At 35.9% G+C, this 19,740-nt stretch overlaps 3 protein-coding genes and 1 pseudogene across 9 annotated transcripts; all 4 read left to right on the plus strand.

Annotated features, from left to right (window-relative positions):
• The first annotated feature begins 2,355 nt into the window (after positions 1 to 2,355).
• Positions 2,356 to 8,007, plus strand: LOC145604686 (uncharacterized). 2 transcript variants are annotated; one of them, XR_014104952.1, is made up of 8 exons: positions 2,356 to 2,593; positions 3,348 to 3,448; positions 4,066 to 4,143; positions 4,247 to 4,318; positions 4,644 to 4,741; positions 5,734 to 6,447; positions 7,044 to 7,132; positions 7,927 to 8,007. XR_014104952.1 is itself a non-coding variant. In XM_081660600.1 (6 exons), exons 1-6 carry the CDS (start codon positions 2,570 to 2,572, stop codon positions 6,300 to 6,302), a joined length of 942 nt encoding a protein of 313 aa, XP_081516726.1. In that variant the 5' UTR covers positions 2,356 to 2,569; the 3' UTR covers positions 6,303 to 6,957. The 2 variants fall into 2 exon arrangements, 1 of the variants encoding a protein (XP_081516726.1); XM_081660600.1 differs by lacking the exons at positions 7,044 to 7,132; positions 7,927 to 8,007 and having other exon boundaries at positions 5,734 to 6,957.
• A 24-nt stretch (positions 8,008 to 8,031) lies between these two features.
• LOC145604685 (wall-associated receptor kinase-like 1) lies at positions 8,032 to 13,661 on the plus strand. 3 transcript variants are annotated; one of them, XM_081660597.1, is made up of 3 exons: positions 8,032 to 8,165; positions 9,270 to 11,037; positions 12,350 to 13,661. In XM_081660597.1, the coding sequence occupies exon 3, from the start codon at positions 12,364 to 12,366 to the stop codon at positions 13,399 to 13,401; it is 1,038 nt and encodes a 345-aa protein (XP_081516723.1). In that variant the 5' UTR covers positions 8,032 to 8,165; positions 9,270 to 11,037; positions 12,350 to 12,363; the 3' UTR covers positions 13,402 to 13,661. The 3 variants fall into 3 exon arrangements, with proteins under 3 accessions (XP_081516723.1, XP_081516725.1, XP_081516722.1); XM_081660599.1 differs by lacking the exon at positions 8,032 to 8,165 and adding an exon at positions 8,434 to 8,760; XM_081660596.1 differs by lacking the exons at positions 8,032 to 8,165; positions 9,270 to 11,037 and adding an exon at positions 11,763 to 12,229.
• LOC145606234 (wall-associated receptor kinase 17-like) lies at positions 9,353 to 10,273 on the plus strand. The gene has a single exon (XM_081662271.1). The coding sequence runs from the start codon at positions 9,353 to 9,355 to the stop codon at positions 10,271 to 10,273; it is 921 nt and encodes a 306-aa protein (XP_081518397.1).
• A 628-nt stretch (positions 13,662 to 14,289) lies between the features above and the next one.
• Positions 14,290 to 19,217, plus strand: LOC145605303 (wall-associated receptor kinase 17 pseudogene; annotated as a pseudogene). 3 transcript variants are annotated; one of them, XR_014105033.1, is made up of 3 exons: positions 14,295 to 14,447; positions 14,958 to 16,150; positions 17,799 to 19,217. The product of XR_014105033.1 is annotated as a wall-associated receptor kinase 17 pseudogene, transcript variant X2 (transcript). The 3 variants fall into 3 exon arrangements; XR_014105034.1 differs by lacking the exon at positions 17,799 to 19,217 and adding an exon at positions 16,756 to 16,933 and having other exon boundaries at positions 14,320 to 14,447; XR_014105032.1 differs by having other exon boundaries at positions 14,290 to 16,150.
• The last annotated feature ends 523 nt before the right edge of the window (positions 19,218 to 19,740 follow it).

Consider the following 19,740-nt stretch of genomic DNA (forward strand, 5'->3'; position numbering starts at 1 on the left):
CTGGAGTAAAATACTACTCGTAGTACAAGGAGTGTCAAAAATCAATTTTTGTCGAATAGCTTATACCTCAAGTGGTTAGAGATCCCTCTGGTTTCAAGAGATTTTGGGATTGATTCTTATCATCCGTCGACTTGAAAAATACCATTATGTAAAGTAGTAAATTTTGACATTACTACCTCAAGTTTATTTATTTACTACTTCCGGTCCAAATTACTCGCAACTTTGGGGTATTATTTGTTTTTTCCAAAATGTTTAAAAGTACCACCACTTTTCTACGTAATGCCATCATGGGTCCTGCATTTTCATTTTCCCTCTTTTTCCCCTCGATTTCCCCTATCTTCTACCCTCTTTCTACGTATTGATCTTGCAAATTTGATTTTTCAATTACTCGTATATTATTATAGAATTAAACCTTCAACGAATTGAATTGATTTGTGTAATTAGGGTTTGGGTAATCAATTTGGGGGTTTTGCTCATCCAAAATATTACACTTTGTTTGGATAGGAAGAAATGGAAGGAAAAAAAGAGAAGAGAAATGGAGGGGGACAAAATCTCTTGTTTGGGTAAAAGATTGGGGGAAGGAGAGTGAGGGATCCATTTTCCTTCTCTCTTTAATAACCATAATCTCTCCAAAATTGGAGAGATTTAGAGGGAAAATGAAGCTCACCTTCCCCTCCCTTTCTTTTCCCTTCCCTTCCTCCATTTTCCCTCCCCTTCTTTTCCTTCCTTCTTTGCTATCCAAACAAAGCGTTAAGGTTTATGGATTGATTAATTGGATGAATAGTTGGACAATTAAAACATGTAATTGGAGCGAAAACACAACTAAAACATGTAATTGGAACAAAAATACAATTAAAACATGCAACTAGGGTGAAAAAACTAACACACTCCCATAATGACGTCACTCAGGAAAATGGTGGTACTTTTTAGCATTTTGGAAAAAACTAGGTGGTACGATTAAATAAAAAAAAATAATAAAAATAAATAAGAAAAATAAATAAATAAATAAAACTTGAGGCGGTAATGTCAAAATTCACTACTTTACATGCATGGTGGTATTTTTCAAATTTTTCTTAAAATTGTCGAATTATTTTAACATAATAATTTAGCATTATTCAAAAATTTATTAAAAAAACCGTACTAGACCACCTAGACATCTGAATTGACAAATCTAAATAAAACTCGTAAAGTCGTAATACTTGTTTTTGTATAATTGAACTAAGTTATAAAATTTTTATTTTGATAAAATCAAATCTTTTTAATTCCATTAACTTAAAATTATAGAAAAAGTTAGTCTAACTCCAAAAAAAACATTCAAATTTCAAATTATAGGCGGGTGATAGCTGATAAGGATAAAGACCATACCCGCTATAAGTGATAGGCCGGGGTGGATTTTAGGTTGTACTCGTCCCACTTTATACCAGCTCGCCCCCACTTTGTACTCACCCCATATCACATCTATTTATTCTTTAAAAAATGTACTAACTTCATTTTTTTAGTAGATGCATCACTTTCTATAAATGGAAGTTTAATTTAGATGCATTACTTTTCATTTTAGTTAGTAAATTCTGTCTATCTCTCTCATATTACATGAGCTCTCTTTATTTTTTATATATACCTCTCTATACTCTAAAAATTGCCTAAGAATCTGCCATCACAAAAATAATGCATTTAATAAAAAAAAACTGAGAAAATATATACTTTTATGCTACGTAGTATTCTATTTTAAAAAACTATGTAAAAAGTAAATAAAATACATTGCAATTTACTTATATTTTTTAAAAAAATTTAAAAATATTATATTAACAATGTTTTTTGTTATTATTATTATTATCATTCTAAATATTCTAATCTATAATATGTAGTGATGTTGTATTTTGGAGGCGGGGATTAAACGAGTCTTGGGTGGGGTCGTGGGGATTAGGTGGGGGTGTGGGATGGGGATGATTTTGAAATTGTACCTGTCGTGGCAGGGGATGATTTTGAATTTTGAAACCGCCGCGATGGGTGGGGATTAAGATGGAGATGCGATGGGGATGAGAATGTTAGGCGGGAATGAGGATGAGAATGAGAATCCTAAGCCTGATCACACTGAGCCGAACCGTTTTTTGACAGAATTTGCTGAGCCTTTTGCCTGGTTTTTTAATTTTTTTTGGGGGGGCTTAGCTCGGCTAGTTTGGGTACATAATTTTCAGTCCGAAGCTTGATCCGGCCCGAAAAATGGTCTGATTTATTTGGCCACGGCCCGCCCTGCCCCGCCTAATGAATACGTCTACGGTCTAGTGGTCTACCTAATAGCAAATTAGCAAGGGAGCAATTGCGGCCTTGCGGGAATGTATGTTTGACGTTTTGCCGGGAGAAAAAGAAAAAAGAAAAAAATCAACAGTGATATTGGCGGTTCAATAGGAAAGGGTCAAAGTGTCAAACCACCCACAAAATTCAGATTCGGTTTTTATCTACTGAACGATTTCCGACAATACAAACCAGAGCTTAGGGTTTCCGACTTCCACAGAATTTCTTCCCCAATTCAACATCCTCACTCCTAATTATTTCTGAGCAGAATTCCACGATGAGTATAACTCAATTTGCAATGGTACTCTTTCTCTCCCCTTTTCTTTCTCTCTATCATCAGTTTTGTGAATTTTTCTGTTGTTTTTGATTCATTCTAATTTGAATTTGAATTTGATTGTATTGTTGATAAATTTGCGAATTTAGGTATAACAATTTCACAATTAGCAATGATTAATGGTAATTTCCTGAAATTAGTGACCTTTTCTTTCTTTGATTGTTGATTAATCCTTGTTTAGTAGACCTCTTTTAATAAATCAATTGGCAAATAATTCCCAAGTTTCCTAGGCTAGAGAATATGAAAGTAAAGATCTTTACCAATTATAGAATAAGGGAATTTGGTGGCCTTTTTAGTTTGCAATTGCTTTTTTTTTTTTTTTTTGGCTCCCCTTTGTGTGCTCAATTGTAAGTCAGCCATTTAGTTGTTGATTGCAGCTCTATTGTTGTACCCACAATCCATTCATGCATTTTTATTAATGATGTCGGTCTGTGCCGCACTTAGATTTTAATTGGATTTTTGTTGGTTTGAAGCTTTGAACAGTAGAATTTGAAGTAGATATTCTTTTGATCTTTTTTGACCAAGGTTCTAGTTTTTGGACCATATGTTTAAGTTCTAAATTTATGGCTCTGAAGTGAAGTATATGTAAATTGCATTCGCGGTGACTAACATCTTAAGTAAATAAACTAGCGAATTCTTTAGTAATTTCTATATTCCTTTCGATGATGCTTGCATTTGCTTATGCTTCTTTTGCATCAATTTAATTGTGTCGTACTTACAGGTTGAGGAGCTTGGTTCCCTCATAAAAGATAACTATCCAAGCAGACATCTTGTGCTTGCAGTTGAAGAGGCCTTGGTTAATTACCTTCAGGATGATCCGAGGTTTATATTATAAACTTCTTTGTATTGTTTAGATGATTGAACACAATAAATGGAAGTTCGTGCTACTGGGATCCAGCAACACTTTTTTCTTTTACATTCCGATTACCGATACTTATGTCACCGTTATGCCCTGCTGACCACTTTTCTCAACTTGATTCATGCACCCCCATAGGAGTATAGGTCATGATAATACTTTGTATTATAGGCACTGCTGACTGCCATTATTATATAACCTATAAATCTTTGCATTTAATATTTTGAACTTACTTTACACAATAGCCTTCTGTCTTTTTCCCTTATTTTGGCATGGAATTGCAGGCTTTGCAGCCATACCTTCAAGTGTATTATCACTTTGAAATAGTCTGTTTTTTAATGAGACCAATCATTTTTACACTTGGTAAAAGGTGCTTGCATACTTTTTAGCTTGCATACTTTTTAAGTTACTAAATGATGAAGCAAGCAGATTTAATGATTTCATTAATGTCCGTGTAGGGATTATTATTTTGTTTGGCATTGGGGGGAAAAGGGATGTGGTTGTGATGTGTATAGCATGTATGGTAGTAGAGTTGTAGTTAGTATATTATCATGATCGGTAATCGGAATGTTATTTTTTACAGTCCAGGTGGGATTCTTGAGCTGGAACCCATGAGTTCATACAACCGCCTTATCATACACCGTCTTGCTGACATTTTTGGGTATGATATGAATCTTAAGATTTATTAATAATGTACGACTGTACGAGTACTGTTTATTTGGTCTGGTTATTTTTCTTTTCTGATGTATTGTTTGGTTTTCTAGATTTGTTCACGAATCTGTAGGTGAGGGAAATGATCGTCACTTGGTTCTGCAACAGTGCTTGGAGACATCAATGTATGTGATGTTCTACGTTATTTCAAATACTCATTGGTTTTTTTGGTTTTTTTTTTCGGATTTCAATTATAAGCTTTTCTTTGGTATTACTTTCTCTTGTTGATGTGTGGGCTTTACTGGTTAGGAATTACGAATAATGAGTTGGGATGCTTATCTATTTTAGAGCCTGCATACTCTACACTTGCATTGTAGATCTAAGTCTTAAATTGAAATGGTTTGTTGTTACATGTCTGCCATGTTCTGTTGTACTTAATTGTGAAGTTTAGTTGCAATGGTTCTTCTATGATGTATACTGATTTAGCTGAAAGAATCTTTGAATTCGCAGACCTTCTATACTTGTTAGTGATGTTCTCTGGCAATATGGTGCATGTGACTCTCCTTCAATGCCTTACCAACTATTGAGAAGAGATGATGAGTGCACTGGTAAATTTTTCCCTTCCACTTTTCTAGAGGTTCATTAATTGATTATTGATAATTATTTTATAACATTACTTTGATCCATAGCAGCATTTACCTATTTGTCTAAGGTCGAAGTCCATCCCTCTCATAACAGTCATAACTCATAAGTCATATCAGCAGTTCTATCTGGTGGTAATTTCACTTCAGATGGTCTTCAGTTATCTTTTATTTGAATTTCTGTGACATGATTTAGCTTATAACCTACGTTCCTAACAGTTGAATATGATTCATATTATTTCTGCTGGTAATTGCAGGTCATTTAGTCTTAATGAGTTGAGATCCTGTTTCACTAAAGCATAGTAATAATGATGAAATTGTGTGGCTGTTTCTTAATAATATATCTTTGAAAATGGAGAAAGGTAAGATGGTTGAACTGTGGTATTATTAAGACTTAGCCTGTAAGCCTTTGCTTGGTTTTTGAGAGAGATAAAGTTTGACTGACTTTACCTGATCTGGTTGTGAATTGATGAGTTGAGGGTTGAAATTTCACTTTCCTTTTTGCATGATTGTGTCATAATTAATGAAGTGATGAGTCGGTGATACAATCTCATCTTCTGCAGTAGAATTGAATAAGATTCTTTGTTTATTTCTTGTCGGGAGTAATTATATATGGACTGGTTTTTTGCTTGTTGATATGAGGTTTGTAAGTAATTTTGTCTTGTTTGTTTAGTTGGAGCCATAGGCCCATAAGCTTTAAGTGTAGCAGCATGTTTCCTTGACTTTGCATATACAATCAAATGTGATTGTTTAGTTAGAGTTGTTTTTTTACTCTCTTGTTGCCCTCTGTGTTTAGTGCACTTTATTTTCTGGCATTTGTCTTTTAAATTGATTTATTTTATTTTATTTTATTTTATATGTATCTGTTCGCTTTTTTAGTATCTGGTTTCATGTAACATATCTAGGACTCTGGAACTTCTATCAGATTTTGTATTAAATTCCTTTCCTGTTCATTTTAGTATTGAAGATGAATTTACCCTCTGCCCCAAATTTTGTTGAGAGAGAAGCAGCTTATCTAGCTGCACGTGAACGCATATTTGGTATGGACGAAGTTCAGGCAAAAGAAGCTGCAAGACAAAGGCCAAGAAATGTTCCTGTTGTTGCCCGCCGCATGATTGCCCATGCGCTTGGCCAAAGAATTAATCATTGCAATCAGGACCAAGGTTATGATGGTAGACATTCTAATGGGCAAGCTATGGTGGATGACCTTGAAAGAAGTATCAAATATGACTTAGATTTGCGCCACGAATCCTCCCCTGACTCCAGTGTTAGCACTGACAACATTGTTGAATGCATTAGTGCAGAAGGTAATAATGCAGGTGACTGTTTCCCTGCTGCTCATGGAATCTTATTACCGGAGGCATCAGATAGGAACTCTTCTGGCAGTGGTCATAGACCTAGTGGAAGAAATGGGTTGGTCATCTCTGAAATGAGTATGAAAGAGGAAAACATGGGAGCTGCAAAAAGAATGTTTGCTCATGCCCTGGGTATACCGGCTTCAAAAGATGGCATTTCTCGGGGAAAGTGAAAGTTATAGTTGGTATGGATAAAGAGTTGACGGATATTTGAACATACTATCAAGAGTATCTCTTGTGCCATTCTCAGCTTCTGTATGAATCAGGAAACTGGAAGAGCCCACAGTTGAAGCCATTAATCAGAGTTGGATGCTTGAGGTATTAAGATCTGGGGATTTTTTTCTATCCTTCCTGATGCATAGCAAAAGAATTGGCCATGGATATAGTAATGCCTATTTGTTGACAGTTCAACCTTTCTTGTTCGCCTCAGGATTGATTTGTTTAGGTCAATGTGCTTTGTTTATATCAATTGCCAGAGCTGCAAGATTGAAATGGACCTATAGCTACTCATTCCGAAGGCAGCAATGTTTGTTATCCCACCCAGTCTTCTAAACGTATGCTCAACCATTATGATGGTTAACAGTTGGCATGAAGTGCAGGCTTTACTGGATCTCTGAGATGTTGCTAAACGTATCAAGAATTTAGGACTATTGTTATATTTATGGATGTTTTAGTTAACACTTAAGTCTTCTAATCAGAATGATTGTTTGTGACATAATTTATTATGTACTTTATATCTTAAAGTAATACATGAAATCGTTGTTATTTATCCTTTATCTTATCTTTTTAATAGTCAAGCTGTCACAACTTTGTAAGCTTAGATACCTACTGAGTGTTAATGTTTATTATGAGTTTATGACTTGGTGCTCGTCAACCAGAGAGAATATTAATTTTCTACTTTGTTTTGTATGCAGCACAAGTTGGACATTTGCAGATCTTATTGCATGGATACAAATTCTGTTCACTGAATGTATACACATGTATTCTGGTCAAATCGATCTGGGTATGATTTATATACGGAGTAGTTTCAAGGCTGTTTGCTAACTGATAACAAATCACTGTTACATGTAGGTCTGCCACTGATAATAAGAAGTGTGACTTTGCTACTTTTTTTTCTTCGCTGTGATAAATTTCCCCTAATATTTCCTATAAAAAAAAAATACAAATTAGTAATTTGGTTCCATTAGGAGAAGATTGACAGTTGACCACTTGACTTGTATCATTCATTCAGTATTCCTTCTTTTTGAATAAATGATACTCGTATCAGATTATTCAGTAGCTGAGCGCTGAGCAGTCAAGTTGTGTATTCATCTACGGAGTAGTATTTTTGATGACAATTGTCTCTCATTCTTCAGTGTGGGAACGTCAAATATGTGTAAAAAGAAACTAGCTGGTTGATTTTAGTTCAAACCTTAATGGCTGTTTTCATATGTAATCATTTTAAGCTAATCTTTTTCTTCAGACAATATTTATGGTAGTTAACTGTTGCTCAATAATACATACCTTAATAAAATTTTGGTCTGTTTTTGGAGATTTTTAGCCATGAATCAATTATTAGATTAGAATAGCGTGACTTGCATGAAAAGAGCAGTGTTAATTTAGAGACTACATGAAAAGAGGAGCAGCCTAATTGTGAATTCATCTTGCTTGGGTGATTCTCTTTGCTTGGGATTGTGTGTCAAAAATAAGTTTGGTTCTAAAACATGGTTGATAATCATGTTTAAAGTTATGAAATATTTGTATCAAATGTGAAGTATTTGTCATGCTAAATAATGTCAAAAGTTTCATTGTATCCAGATCCCTTACATCGGATGGGGCAAACTCTAACAAAAGGCAAAATCGAGAACAAGAGAGCCAAAGTTGGATTCAAAGGAGGAGTATTTCACTATAAATGGTGCGGTATTTTGTTGGGAAAGCTTTGAGCCAAGGCCACTGTGAGGGAGCTAGGCAACTGAAGATCTTCTCGAGCAAGGATATTGAAATGGCTACAAACAACTATAACCCTGATTAAATATCTGGCACCAATGGACGTGATGGTAATAACTATATCCCTTATACAGCAACCATCAATGATTGTATTGTAGCAATAAAAATGGACAATTAATTTTAGGATGGAGGGAGTAGTAAATTAATTTAAAATTAATTTATTGGGAATTTAAATTTCAACATCTTCAACATGACTGTCAATAGAATTCTTCAGTATAAGAATATTCAGTGTTGCTAGTCCTACCATGATTTTAATGTTTATTTGAATGTCATAACATTTTACAACTATTTGAAATTTTGAATGGTCTCCAACTCAATTTGGACAGATTTTCTCCCACTTTCTTCTCAACTTTTCTATTGATTTTGCCCTATAAATAAGCGTTTTTCCAGTGCTGTAAACTACAGCTTTTCTTCATAAAGAGTAAAATTGATCATCTTACATTGCTGATCTGAGCTTATGTGAGTTCCAAACTCTCCTTATTCTAAGGCAGTGATTCTTCACGTGACAGCATTACATTAATTTTTGGCCTACATTCCATCTGTTTATTGCCCTTTACAGCGTTCTTTTTTCCCAACAATGAGATATCTCAATAAATTCTGAGCTCATAAGTTCGTTGGTCTAGATGAAAGTCAAAGCTCTCAGAGGTATGTTTCATCAATACATATTGAGTACTCCTTAGTTAATTAATTATTTTTCTAAAGCTTTAATCTTTAAGTGATCACTAGTTCATTCGGATTTAGCTGTCACGATAGTAGTTTAAAATATTACGAGTATATATCAACGTGACAACTAATTACGGAAGGGACAAAGTAACCCTGATCTAGAAAATCATAATTGTCTTTCTATTGATTTACTCAAGCACATGAAGCTATCCCCAAACAAATTCTAACTAAGAGAAACAAGAATAAGATCAAGAACTAATAAAATTGTTCCATGCTTTATCCTTGGGAGGACTTTTTTTCATTGTTAATGGTGGAAAATTCCAACTGTATCTCATTAGTTTTTATATGCGTACCACCTGTTTGTTATAATGTCCAAAATGATAGATTAGTTAAAGGGCTTCATATGTCATGATTGTCATCAGTTATAGCGTGTAATTCTTAAGCCTTTCAAAGGTAACTCAATTAATCATCTGTGTTTTGTGGGTTTACAGTTCACAGGTAAGCAATATGATTTCATAAGCTGAGCAAAAAAAATCGGGCCAAAATAAGGAAGGGTTAATTAATTATGGTATAGATGGGTCAATCTCAAACAAAGTACAATAACAACAAATGGCCAAATTTAGAATCCAAGGAGGAATATTTTATTAAAAATGGAGGAATTTTGCTGGAGAAACAAATTGCTCTGAGCCAAGGCCAACATAAGGGAGCTGGGCAGCTGAAGATTTTTTCTAGCCGGGAAATCGAAAAGGCGACAGATAGCTATAACCCTGATTTTATTGTTAACAGGAATTCTTATAGCACCGTATATAAAGCAACACTTTTAGATCGTATTGTAGCTGTCACCACCCCGCCAGATCTACTTACAAGTCACCAAACTCCCAAGTTGATTGATCTTTTTTTGACTGAAGCCTCAACATCAATGGTAATGAACCATGACAATATGGTTAAACTCTATGGTTGTTGCCTCGAGACATATATACCAGTACTAGTGTATGAGTACTTATCAAATGAAGACCTCTTTCAATGTTTGCATTATGTTGAACATAGCAAGTGTATAAAGTGGGCAGATCGTTTGAGGGTCGCAACTGATACCGCTTATGCACTATCATTTATGCATAATGCCTTGTTAAAGCCAGTGGTGCATAGGGATGTCAAGTCATCAAGTATACTACTTGATTCTTCATTCAGCGGCAAATTAGATAACTTTTGCTATTCAGTGCCTATTACTCCAGGGGAGACTCCCCGAAAATGGCCTGTTGAAGGAACTCCAGGATATATTGATCCTGAATACATAGAAACTCAAGAAGTGACGGATAAATGTGATGTGTACAGCTTTGGGGTTTTTATGTTGGAGCTATTGACCAGAAGGCAGCCTCTTCCGATGGCCAAACGTGCGTGGTACAGACTTGGTGGATGTGTTTGTTTCAAATGTGGAGCAGAATTGCATGATGGAGATGATCGACAAGGAGATCTTGCAGCAAGCAAGCAGGGATGAGATTCAACAGGTTGCAGGGCTTGCATTGGCATGTGTGGCAAAGAAAGGAGCTGAGAGACCGACAATGATTGACGTTGTTTCTGAGCTTTGGAGCATACAAGGACGAGACATGAGGTGCAACAGAAATTGTGTATGACATGCCTGATTCAAGATTAGTACTCCGTAATAAAGATGCAGAAGAGCAAGGCGTACAGCAGAAGACAACAGGTGATTTAATAGTAGTTTATAACACAGTCAAAATTGAGGAATTCCAAGTCCATCAGCCTGATTTACATCCCATGTAAATCAGCTGGTTTTTTCGTCTTTTACACATTTATGTATGTGGTAAATGTGTCAATTCATGCTGAAGTTATATAAACGGTAACTTGATGGGTTTTTGTTGACTAACGGGGGAAATTCTTGACTAACGGCTTCATGAGTCAAGACGTTAGTTGTCCGTGAGTTTACTTTACCTTCTCAAATTGTAAACCCTGTAAACTGTAATCAACTTCAAAGCGAGCGAAATCATCTTCTCCAACCAATTGAAGATTAATTCCAGTTAGTGTAAGGCCAAATGTGATTTTTTTTTTTTTTTACTTTCGTCCGTTTTGAATCATTGTTCGTTCCCAGTCAAATTAACAAGGAAGATTGTGATACCAATTCCCCTAAACTAGTCCGCTCTTTGTCAAATCAATTGGGAAGATTTTGATGCCGAGCGATTCCCGTAAATTTAGTTCGGGGAATTACCAGGTTTCTGCGATCTGATTTGGCGACCTCGAATCACGGTAAGCTTGTTCATGATTTTGATTTTAAAATTGAATTGTGGGTATATTTTTTTTCTTGATTTGAATTGGAATAGTTATCCCATTTGCAAATAATTCATCGGCTAATATAGGTTCTTGATTAGAGCTTTTTCGAATTACACAAAAGTCGAAATCGTAATCGAGAACATATGATTTTAAGGGTTCAATTGGAACAATTTCTGAGTTTTTAAGGTCATGAGAGAATGAAATTCTGGGACTCATTCCTCTATTTGAAGGACCATCTGTTTATAATTCAACCGCCAGTTTTAATTTTTTTTTGGTGATGAAGAAAAACAGGGGATGATGTAAAGAATGAGGTTTTTATGGCTAGGTGTTCGAATCCCTGTTAAAGTTTCATGTGACCCGTTAAATTTACAGTTACTAACGGCCAATTTCTCACTGTTGCGAAAATCCGTACAATACAATATAATACTCCTAAAAAGGACAGTATATGGCCCACATCAGCTACTGATTGACGAAATTTTGTCAATCAGGCTGAGTCCGCCTCTTATTTAAGGGTGTTGGTTAACACATCACTGTTATGTAGGTCTGCCACTGATAATAACAATTGTGACTTTGCTACTTTCTTCTTCACTGTGTTAAATTTCTTCTTCACTGATAATAACAATAATTTGATTACATTAGGAGAAGGTTGACTGTTGACCACTCATAATAACAATATGTAGGTTGACTGTTGACCTCTTGATTTGGTTACCATATTTTTTTTAATAAGCTGAGTCAAGCTGTCTATTCATCTAGCATTTCTGATTACGTGCAGTTGTCTCTCTTTCTTCGGTGTAGGAATGTCAAAGATGTGTAAAAAGAAACTAATTGCTTGACTTTGGTTCAAATTGTAAGCCAATCTTTCTCTTCAGACAATATTTATGGTAGGGTTTCAAAAAAAAAAAAAAAAAAAGAAAAAAAACCAATATTTATGGTAGTTAACTGTCCCTCAATTCCTCAAATAATACATATGCCTTAACAAAATTGTGGTCTGTCTTTGGAGATATTCAGCCATGTAACCATTAGTAGATTAGACCAGTGTGACTTGCGTGAAAAGAGCAGTGTTAAATTAGACCCTTCATGAAAAGAGCAGCAGCCAAATTGTCAGTTCATCTTGCTGGGTTTCTCCTGCTTGTATGATCCTCTTTTCTTGGGATTTTGTGTGTCAAAGGTAATCATTATAATAGAAACATAGTTGGTAATCATGTTTTAAGTTACGAAACAATAGTATTCTGTATAAAACGTGAGGTATTTGTCTGTCGTGCTAAACAATGTCAAACATTGTATCCAGGTCCCTTACATCAGATGGGGCAAACTCTAACAAAAGGCAAGATCAAGAACAAGAGAAAGCCAAAGTTTGATTCAAAGGAGGAGTATTTCATTAAAAATGGCGGTATTCTGTTGGAAAAACAAGTTGCTTTGAGCCGAGGCCACCGTAAGGGACCTGGGCAACTGAAGATTTTCTCAAGCAAGGATATTGAAAAGGCTACAAACAACTATAACCTTGACCATTTATCTGGCACTGATGGTCATTATATCCTTCATAGAGCAACCATTGATGATCGTGCTGTAGCAATCAAAGCCCCGTCTGAGCCAGAACCAAAGCCCGAACTGAGAGATCTTTCTTTGACTGCAGCTTCAATAGTGATGGTGATGAATCATGACAATATGATAAAACTGTATGGTTGTTGCCTTGAGACTTTTATACCAATACTAGTTTATGAAATTCCACCTTGTGCAAACCTCTTTTATTATTTACATAGTAACATAGTATCTAACAAACGTGCTATAACATGGATTCATCGTCTGCGGGTTGCAACTGGTACAGCCTATGCCTTATCTTATATGCACACTGCCTTGCCAAAGCCAGTGGTGCACAGAAATGTTAAATCAGTGAGTGTATTTTTTGATGATTCATTTTGTGCCATACTAGCAAACTTTGGCTACTCAGTGTCCATTACTCCAGGGGAGAATACCAAGGGATGGCCTGTCAAAGGAACACCGGGATATCTTGATCCCGAATATGTAGAAACTCGGGAGGTGACAGATAAATGTGATGTATATAGTTTTGGAGTTTTATTGTTGGAGCTGCTAACCAGAAGGGCGCCCTGTGTTATGGCCGAAAATGGGATAGACTTGGTCAGTGTGTTTGTTTCTATGGTGGAAAAAAAACTTATGATGGAGATCATAGACAGTGAGGTCTTGCTACAAGCGAGTAGAGATGATATTCAAAGGGTTGCCCAACTTGCTTTGAAATGTGTGGCAAAGGAAGGTCTACAAAGACCGACAATGGTTGAAATAGTTAGAGAGCTTTGGCTGATGCAAGATCATAGCATTGAGTAAACAAAAGGATGGCACGCTAAAGTCTCCTTTGACTAATTGATGATGAATGTTTGTTTTATTTTAATATAATGTATACTACCGTACACACTTTTTTTGTTTTTGTCTTTTTCTTTTTGAAAAGTAACACGCTAGTTTATTTGGATAATGATTCTCTCTATCTCTTTTCTCATCATATTAATATTTTTTAAGTCATGTAATAGCTTTAACAATTTCTATCTCCTAATTTGAATCTCTTGTGATTCTTACATAGTTGTATCATTGTATGTAATAAACAAACTTCTTCTTCTTTTTTTTTTTTTTTTTTTTTAAACAATAATGCATTATAATACAAGTACAAACTCTATCGCCTCATTTAAAGATGGGCATCATGCTGTGCCGTGCCAAATTTTGGCATACCCCAACCCACGGCAAGTCGGCGAGTGCTGTGCTGTCAGCCAGCCCGTAAATTTTTAATATATATATATATATATATATATTTTTTAGAACAACTTAAGTTTATATAAATAATGTTATTGATTTATGTTTATGTTTATGTTAATATATATTTTTTTAATTTAATTAAGTTTATATAAATAATTTATGTGTAAGTTTATATAAACTTTTTTTTTGAAAAAGTTGATATAAATAAACTTATTTAATTAACTTAAATAAGTTTATATAATTGGGCATGGGCAGTGCACGACTGTGTCGTGCCGGCGGGCCGACGACCGTGCCACCCGAATTTCAATTTTTTGTTCACGGGCCACGGCCCACAAGTGAACCGCCGGGCCGGGCTGGAATCGTGCCGGACTTGTGTCCTCATTAATCAATTATGGTAGGTGACTCATTGAATAGTAAACTAGTTTACAGGGCATCCAAATTTCAACATCTTTAACATGACATGACAGTCAATAGAATTTTTTAAAGCACCCCCCTTATGTCATTGGTATTCTTTGCTTGTATCCCAGAATATCTCGATAATTTTTGAGTCAAATCATAAATTCGTTGCTAACAAAGTGTTTGTTAAAATGCCCTACAGAAATAGATGAAAGTCAGAGCCCTCAAAGGTAAGTTTCGTCAATAACATACTGAATTACGGACCTACTGGGTATTTCTTAGTTACTTATTTTGCTAAAGCTTTAATCTTAAAGCTATGGCATTTAGATTTAGTTGTCGCGATAATAGTTTAAAATTTTGTTGAGTATACATCAACGTGACAATTAATTACGGAAGGGACGGAGTAACCCTGACCCAGAGCAATTGTCTTTCTATTGATTTGCACAAGTACAGGAAGCTCTATCTCCAAACAAATTCCAACAAAGAGAAACAAGAATAAGCAAGATCAAGAACAAATAAAATTGCTCAATGTTTTGTTCATTGGAAGATTTTTTTTTTATTGGTAAAGGTGGATAATTCCAACAGTATCTCATTAGTTTTTATACGCCTACCACCTGTTTGTTAAAATGTCCAAGAGAAGAGATTAGTCAAAGTGGTTCATTTGTCATCTGTAATGGTGTGTAATTCTTTAACCTTAAAAAGGTAACTCAATTAATCATCTGTGTTTTGTGGGTTTACAGTTCACAGGCAATATGATTTCATGAGCTGAGCAAAAAATCGGGCCGAAATAAGGAAGCATTCATCAAGGTATAGATGGGTCAAACTCAAACAAAGTACAAGAACAAGAGAAAGCCAAAGTTTAAATCCAAGGAGGAATATTTTGTAAAAAATGGAGGGATTTTGCTTGAGAAACAAATTGCCCTGAGCCAAGGCCAACATAAGGGAGCTGGGCAGCTGAAGATTTTCTCTAGCCGGGAAATCGAAAAGGCTACAGATAGCTATAACCCTGATCTTATTGTTGGCAGCAGTTCTTATAGCACTGTATATAAGGCAACACTTGAAGATCGTATTGTAGCTGTCAAAGCCCCGCCACATTTAGATATAAGTGAGCCAAATCCCGAAATGATTGATCTTTATTTAACTGAAGCCTCAACATCTATGGTAATGGACCATGACAATATGGTAAAACTCTATGGTTGTTGCCTCGAGACATATATACCAGTACTAGTGTATGAGTACTTACCAAATGGTGGCCTCTTTCAATCTTTACATGGTGATGTTGCACCTAGCAAGCGTATAAAGTGGGCTGATTGTTTGAGGGTTGCTAGTGACACGGCCTATGCCCTATCCTATCTGCATAATGCCCTATTAAAGCCGGTGGTGCATAGGGATGTCAAGTCATTAAGTATACTGCTTGATTCTTCATTCCGTGGCAAATTAGCAAACTTTGGCTATTCAGTGTCCATTACTCCAGGGGAGACTCCCCAAAAATGGCCTGTTGAAGGAACTCCAGGATATATTGATCCTGAATACATAGAAACTCAAGAGGTAACAGATAAGTGTGATGTATACAGCTTTGGCGTTTTCATGTTAGAGCTATTAACCAGAAAGCAGCCTCTTCTGATGGCCAAAGGTGGCACAGACTTGGTGGATGTGTTCGTTTCAAATGTGGAGAAGAACTGCATGATGGAGATGATCGATAATGAGGTCTTGCAGCAAGCTAGCAGGGATGAGATTCAACAGGTTGCAGAGCTTGCATTGACATGTGTGGCAAAGAAAGGAGCTGAGAGACCGACAATGATTGACGTTGTTGGTAAGCTTTGGAGCATACAAGGATGAGACATGAAATGGAACAGAAATTGTGTTGGTTCAACTGTTCAAGCCCAGAAATAAAGATGCAGACGAGCAAGGCACACAGCAGAGGACATTTCTGGTAAATTTTGACATTTCTAGAATCCTGTTCTTACATTTGTTTCTACTATCTAGTATTTGGTGCAAAAAATATGTAGTTTGCTATGGAAGAATGGTAGTTTTGGTCCTTTATTTGGATTAGAATAAATACTCTTTACAATCTTTTAACTTTTTAGTCTGCTAGTAATACTCTCTACTTTCAGGTTTAAGGTAAACTTGATTGTTTTTCTAGACTTATGTTTTTTAGTAGTATCTGAAGATAACTAATAACCAAAAAAAAAAAAAAAAAAAAGGACTGTTTACGTAGTTGATCTTTTTCAAATACCGAAAATGGGGCTGGTATGTTTCTTAATGCCTATATATGCTTCCCATTCACCTTTTATGTGCTCTTTGGTCACATCTTCAATCATTTTCGGTTTATAGAATGAAAAACTAGTTCTAATTTCTCGCTTTAAAAAATCAATTTTTTTGGTCCTCCCGATTGAACACATCAAGCACAATTAGTTATCAAGAATTATTAGAAATAGTAAGCATCACGGTTCACAGCGGTCATAGGTATTCATGTCCACAGTGACCACATGCATTGGGCATTTGCTAAGGGATGTATGTGTTTTTCTTCTTGACTAGGAAATATTCAAGATTCAGGCTTTGTAAAGAATGATGCAGAAAGGTATAAAAATTCAGGTACTCAGCAGAAGGCAACAGCTTACCAATCCAATGGAGCAAACATGCAGAGCATTTACTTTGTGTAGTTAAATGTTAGAGTTGTGTTTAGAAATGAACTTGTGTCTAGTAATCTAGTACGTCGTATACATATGTGATATGTCTGTACAATTTCTGCCAGATTTTATTTGGAAAATGAGATTATATACCTTGTGAAACCTTGTTTTACTGTCATCAACTGGTAATACTGCTCTTGCTGTCTTTCTCCCTTTCCTGCATTTTTTAGTTTATCTAGCTAAGGTTTGTGGCCTTCCTGGTTTCACAAGGGGTGGCCTCCTGGAGCGGCCCAACTTACCAACCCTGATAGCTATGAATGTCACAGTTCTCTGTGACCTCGAGTTTCGATGTCTCTGAGATTAATAAACCCATGAGTAAAATTATTGCAATTTTTGTATCATCTAAAATGACATTATTATGGCCCATGGCTGCACATCACTCTGAAGTCTGAACTAGTGGCTTTGATAAAATGTATTGAATGTGAGAATTTCATGTAATCATTTAGTGTCTGAAGTAACATTTTAGAAATAAAACATCTAAATACAAATTTGTTTATATGATTTTAAATAAAACGAGCTGCAGGCCTGCAGCAATCAAAAATTATGAAAGGACCAGATGGAATAGTAGGCCGTCCTGCATCCTGCCTAAAACCTGTTAGATAATAAAATGCCAAAGAGAGTAGATAAAGTCAACGGTAGATCTCACTATTATTACTGATTATTTTATCCCAAAAAGGAGTTTTCTGTCATCCATTCCTCGATTATTTTTTGAGTTTTTCATTTCAAAAAGTATAGATGTGTTCAAACTTCAAAGGTAGATCACTATTTCGTCTGTAGTCAATAATCGGGTTGAGTTATAATCATAAATTTTTTATTCAAGAGTCAAATTTCTATCATCTGTGTTTTGTATTGTTAACTTACAATATGCTGATCATATTTTATGCTTCACAGGCAATTTGATTTCATGAGGTGATTGAAATTTTGGGCTAAAACAAGGAATTATTCATCAAGATATAGATGGGTCAAACTCAAACAAAGTACAAGAACAAGAGACGGTCGAAGTTTGAATCACGGGAGGAAAATTTTATCAAAAATGGTGGAATTCTGCTTGAAAAACAGATTGCACTTAGCCAAGGCCAACATAAAGGAGCTGGGCAGCTGAAGATTTTCTCTAGCCGGGAAATCGAAAAGGTTACGGACAACTTTGACCCTGATTCCATTCTTGGCTTTAGTGCTCATAGCACCATCTATAAAGCAACCCTTGAAGGCCGTCTTGTTGCCATTGAAACCGCGCTTGAGCTAGAACCAAAGCCTGAACTGGTTGATCTCTCTTTGACTGCTGCGTCAACAGCAATGGTGATGAATCATGACAATATGGTGAAACTATATGGATGTTGCCTTGAGACAGCTGTACCAATGATAGTGTATGAATTCGTATCATATGGAAGCCTTTTTGAGTGTTTACATGGTGATATTGCGTGTAGCAAGCGTATTAAGTGGGCTGATTGTTTGAGGATCGCAATTGATACAGCCTATGCACTATCCTATATGCATAATGCCTTGTCAAAGCCAGTGGTGCATAGGGATGTTAATTCAAAAAGTATACTACTTGATAATTCATTCCATGGAACATTATCAAACTTTTGCTATTCAGTGTCCATTACACCAGGGAAACCTCCCCAAAGATGGCCAGTTAAAGGCACTCCAGGATACATTGATCCCGAACACATTGAAACTCAAGAGGTGACAGACAAGTGTGATGTGTATAGCTTTGGGGTTGTTATGCTGGAACTATTAACCAGAAGGCAGCCCCTTTTGATGGCCAGAGATGGAACAGACTTGGTTGACCTTTTTGTTTCAGCTGTGGGGAAGAATTGCATGATGGAAATGATCAACAATGAGGTCGTGCAGCAAGCAAGTAGGGATGAGATTCAACAGGTTGCAGAGCTTGCCTTGGCATGTGTGGCAAAGAAAGGAGCTGAGAGACCGACAATGATTGATGTTGCTGGTGAGCTTTGGAGCATACAAGGGCGAGACATGAAGTGGTACAGAAATTGTGTATGACATGTCAGGTTCGACTGTTCAAGCTTAGAAACTTATGCAGACGAGCAAGGCGTACAGCAGAAGACAGCAGGTAGTTGATTAGTTAGAAATAGTTTGTAATGTATCTAATATAGTTGCAGTACTGTAGTTTCTCCGGAATAACAGTAGCTTTGGTCCTTTGGTTTAGGATAAGTACTCTTTAATCTTTACAATCTTTCAATTTTTTAGTCTCCTAGTACAACTGTCTTTACTTTCAGGATCTAGGTATATATACTCGCTCTTAATATATATAGTGTCTGGGGGAAAAAACAGGCTCCAAATTCGATCTGTTGTTTTTCTTTCTTAGAATACCGAAAGGTTCTGGACCTTATGGTATATTTCTTAATGCCTTTGCTTCCAATTTCCCTTGTATGTGCTCTTTGGCCATATCTTCAATCATTTTACAGTATAAAGCAAGAGAAATGAGTCAATAATTCATTAATTCCCATCTACCAATTGAAAACATAAAAAACAGATGGGAATTGAATTGATTTGTTTCTGTAGGCTGGCCAAATTTGTGTAATCTGTAGAACACAGCAAATCTATCTCCAATCACCAGACCTTATGATCGTTCCGTGCAAATCAAAACAGACTAAACCAACCGAACATTAGCTCTTGACTTGGTATTGAGATAGTGAGGTTGCTACTTGGCTCTATACAGCTTTTCTGGTGTCATTAATCTAACTGATAGAGCTACTAGCAATGTCAGTTGAACTATTGCTGGTGCTATTATGCAACTATCAGAGTTCTGAATGTTAGGAACTGGCAATACTCTCTATTTCATTGCCTCTCCTTGATTCTTTCCTCTCAC

The sequence above is a fragment of the Chenopodium album genome, chromosome 22 (assembly GCF_948465745.1).
Source record: "Chenopodium album chromosome 22, dcCheAlbu1.1, whole genome shotgun sequence".
Taxonomy (NCBI): domain Eukaryota; kingdom Viridiplantae; phylum Streptophyta; class Magnoliopsida; order Caryophyllales; family Amaranthaceae; genus Chenopodium; species Chenopodium album.